General features: G+C 34.8%; 1 protein-coding gene across 1 annotated transcript in view; it reads left to right on the forward strand.

Moving 5' to 3' along the window:
- The window catches only part of PUDP (pseudouridine 5'-phosphatase), a gene marked incomplete in the record, with an annotated part of 142964 nt that overhangs the window by 44556 nt on the left and 93954 nt on the right, over positions 1-4454 (forward strand). Inside the window, 1 exon segment of the mRNA XM_072427419.1 lies at positions 1560-1778. Coding sequence (XP_072283520.1) covers positions 1560-1778 — 219 coding nt within the window.

A 4454-nucleotide genomic window follows, 5' to 3' on the forward strand; every position in this document is an offset into this window, starting at 1 on the left:
ATTCATATATTGTATACATAAGCAAAAAATTAAAAAATGATGGAAATATTTTATGAATTACTAGTGCAACTCTATGGGATAGAAAACTTTGAAGACAACACAACAGTATACCAGTTACACATACATTGTGTAAGAGCAGTGTTTCTCACCTAAGGTTCCTCCAGAGGTTGCTAGGGGTCGGTTCTTTGAGCAATGAACACTTTGTGACTCCCAGGTCAATTTATTTGATATCAATGTTCTTTTTGGTTTTCTGTAAGTGAGATTTTTTCCACTTGTCAGAAATAAACGTGGCATTTATCTCCTTTACCACCACACTAATGTACTGTGAGTTGTGGATATAGAAATTATATCAGGGGTTCCCTGAAGACCTGAAAGTTATTTAAAGGTTCCCCATCTTAAAAGGGTCAAGAAACACTGTGATAGAGTATTTTTGTTATCCTAGTAATTATATTTGGATTGTTGTGAAGATTCAGTTACTTTTATTAAATTTGCATTCCTTTGTATACAGGTAACCATTTTGCATACCAGGTACAAACCCTAAGCTTCTTAACTTTACACTAGAAATAAACTCCTAGTGTTTAAGAGTCAAACTGAAATCTGAATATTTGAAATTGCATGCAATTAATTTGTGATAAGAACAATATAGTTTGCTTCTTTTCAAGTAAAAAAAAATAATGAATTAGTACTGTACATAGGTTTTTTTTCTTAGACTTTACAGAAAAGCACAATCAGTTTATATTTCCAAAAGACATCTCTAAATCATTGGCAGAGTGGGATGAAAATAGTCTTATAAAACATATACCAAGGTGATTTTTTAAAGCATTCACTTAGATCCAATTATACAAAACCTTCTATTATGCTCATTTGAAAAAAAACGTGTTTTTATCTTTCAAAAAGAAACAGCTAAACTATGATGTGCACAAAGGACCTATAAAAGAGGAGTAACTGAAATTCTTATCAAGCACAGTAATTGTGTATCAAGGGCAGGCTGTAAAATAGAGTTAATGTTCACGATGATGTCACCACTGCACCAAGGGCTACAGTAAACTTTAGCAGGCAGCTAGAGAGTGCAATATAAATATAAAAATGTAGTTGATAATGCATTTACTTACTTTATGTCACGGGGCTAATGATCCTAATATTACATCAGATTTTTGCTGGTATAACTAGTGCAATGATGTTACTGATGATGAGGTATAAAGCAACTTCTAGGTATTGATACTTCAATTATTCCACCTTTTAATTAGCTGTAACAAGCTATAATTATATACTGAAATAAAAAAAAATTCAGTGTAAATTGAGTAATTATTCTACTGTATAACTGAACTGTTAAGCTGAAGCTATACGAATTCTTTGTCACCAGAAATGTACTAATTATTGTTTGAAGAACTTATATTTTCAAGGTCAAAAGTAACATCTGTGAAGTTTTAAAAATTGAACTGTCATTTGGTTTTCCTTTGTATTTCTATTTTATTTTGAATGTATGCAAACTCCCTTAGTATCACACTTTAACAATACATGTAATCCATCTTAATGCTTTTACATGCTTTCTTCCACAGACACGGAGCGCCTTTACTCAGTGGTATTTCAAGAAATCTGTGACCGATTTGGAAAAAAATACACATGGGACGTAAAATCCTTAGTCATGGGGGAAAAGGCATTGCCGGCAGCTCAAATTATCCGTGATGTTCTCGACCTTCCTATTACTGCTGAAGAATTACTGAGTGAAAGTCGAATTAAACAGGAAAAGCTTTTTCCAACTGCTTCCTTAATGCCAGGTACAGTGACAGTTTCATTGTGAGGTTATTAAGTCCTGTGAAATGACATGGTATGCATAATTCTGAAGGGAAGAGAGCAGTGTCTTTTCCATTGTACCTGCCTAGGCTGAATGTATATAAAATGTAAAGACAAATGGTAAAAGAGTACATATGAAAGTATAATAGTGTCTTGGAAATGCATTCCCCATCTTCTACTGTTATCAAGGTTTGTTAAAGAGAATGCCCAACAGCTGATTGACATTGGATATCAATTGTTTTTGTTTAAAGAATTGATCTTCCCAAACATAAATACCTAAATAATACCAGCAAGCTAATGAAAAACATTGATTATCCTAACGAGCAAGTTTACGGCTCTGGTCTTTTCCGTTTTTGGGTTGTGACCTGTTCTAGACTCCTGGTTGTGACCTGCTATAGATCTTATGCTGAACAGGTTATCATCCAATACCCAATTAACTAGTGATTCTTCACCTTGTACACATGAGAGTACCCTTAAAATAACTTTCAGGTCAGAACATTATAAATTAATTTAATGGATAACAAATATTGGTATGCAGAACAAGCATTTCAACCCTTTACCAAAACATCTTAAAGTGTTCACTACCATGACCATGAGTTAATAGTCTTGTCAGAGCCTTTGATCAGATTTTGGAGCACTGTTATGCTATCATTACCTTATACCAAGCTCCCACAGGCTTCCATCTCTAGTGTGACTGCTCGTGTGAAGTCTGTTTTCTTGAGTTCCCTTTTTGCCAGTTGCAGGCACATTAAGCCATCACTTGTAATGCAGGACTTACAATCCTGCACACTAGATAGTATAACTAACATAGAACAATGGAGTGAAGAAGAGGGAACTGGCTGCTAGGAAAACAAAAGTGCTTTTAAATGAAACCCCTGGCAAAAAGAGCATTTACATTTTGCAATACAGGAAAAACCTTAATTGGAGGCTGATTTTTTGTTTTCTCCAATGTACATTTTTAGGGTGTGTGAAAAAAACATTGAAGGAATTCTAAAAAGACAGAACTAGTCCATTGCTACCAGGGCTGTCATTGTTATCTTTTCACTATTGTCTACCCTGTTTCCCCGATTATAAGGCACTCTCTTATATTTTTTGAAATGCCAAAATATGCCCTGGGTCTTATTTTCAGAGATCTTATGCTGAACAGGTTATCATCCAATACCCAATTAACTAGTGATTCTTCACCTTGTACACATGAGAGTACCCTTAAAATAACTTTCAGGTAATAACATATATATATATATATATATATATATATACTAATTTAAAAGATTACAAATATTGGTATGCAGAACATGCATTTCAACCCTTTACCAACCAATCTTAAAGTGTTCACTACCATGACCATGAGTTAATAGTCTTGTCAGAGCCTTTGATCAGATTTTGGAGCACTGTCAATGCTATCTTTACCTTATACCAAGCTCCCACAGGCTTCCATGTCTCATGTGACTGCTCGTGTGAAGTCTGTTTTCTTGAGTTCCCTTTTTGCCAGTTGCAGGCAATCCTGCACACTAGATAGGATAACTAACATAGAACAATGGAGTGAAGAAGAGGGAACTGGCTGCTAGGAAAACAAAAGTGCTTTTAAATGACACCCTAGGCAAAAAGAGCATTTATATTTTGCAATACAGGAAAAACCTTATTGGGAGGCTGATTTTTTGTTTTCTCCAATGTACATTTTTAGGGTGTGCGAAAAAAACATTGAAGGAATTCTGTAAAGATAGAACTAGTCCATTGCTACCAGGGCTGTCATTGTTATCTTTTCACTATTGTCTAGTAAATCACTTGACCTGAAAATGGTTGTAGAGTCTCTACTTGCTGTATGAAGCAAGGATGGGAATGTTCTATCTTTAAAAGCAATTCAAGAAGTTTTCCTGCGGTCTACCTGTTGAACTATAGAACTTCTTTTCTTTATGTTATGAAGATGAGGATAAATAGTATTTGCAGTTAAACACGGAAGAACTCAGGCAGGTCTCAAGGATTACTGAAAGCATCTACATTTGACATGGTTTTGCCATATCAGAAGGCATTTTCAACTAAATAAATGATATACAAACACAACATGGTGCCCTTCTTTGTTTTTTGCAAAATGTCAGTACAACTGGCCACTGCGGGTTTTAGGATCGCCCAGGTTCACTGATGAAAGTGTACCCTTTCTAGTCCTGGAGAGCTTTATTAAATCAGGTCCAATGTTGTAGGCTTACTACAGAAGTTAGGAGCTGAATGTCTTGCAGATCAGCAAGTACTGTTCTATATGGAACAGGTATGTTTTGCAGAGAGATTTTTCCTAGACATACCCTGGTTTCAAACATTTTTTATTTAAAGATATTCTTTTTTTATATTTTTTTTTTTAGTATAATTGGTTTCTGTTTTGATTGCTTGTGCTTTGAACAGAAGCAGATATATTTTATAACTAGCCTTAGATTCTGACACATAGGTTAATCAAAAACCTTTTCTCCGTCTTTAACATTCCTCACAGAGGGAGGCCACTGAGCTGTACTGACATGTTGCAGAAAACAACAGAAGGCTATGTTGTGTTCTGATATCATTTATTTATTTGAAAATGTCTTCTGATATGGCAAAACCATGTCAAATGCTCTTTGTAGATGCTTTCAGTAATCCTTGGTACATTTTTCCTTAGGCATTTATGCTCCATGCTT

This window comes from Pyxicephalus adspersus, chromosome 1 (genome assembly GCF_032062135.1).
Source record: "Pyxicephalus adspersus chromosome 1, UCB_Pads_2.0, whole genome shotgun sequence".
NCBI classification, from domain to species: domain Eukaryota; kingdom Metazoa; phylum Chordata; class Amphibia; order Anura; family Pyxicephalidae; genus Pyxicephalus; species Pyxicephalus adspersus.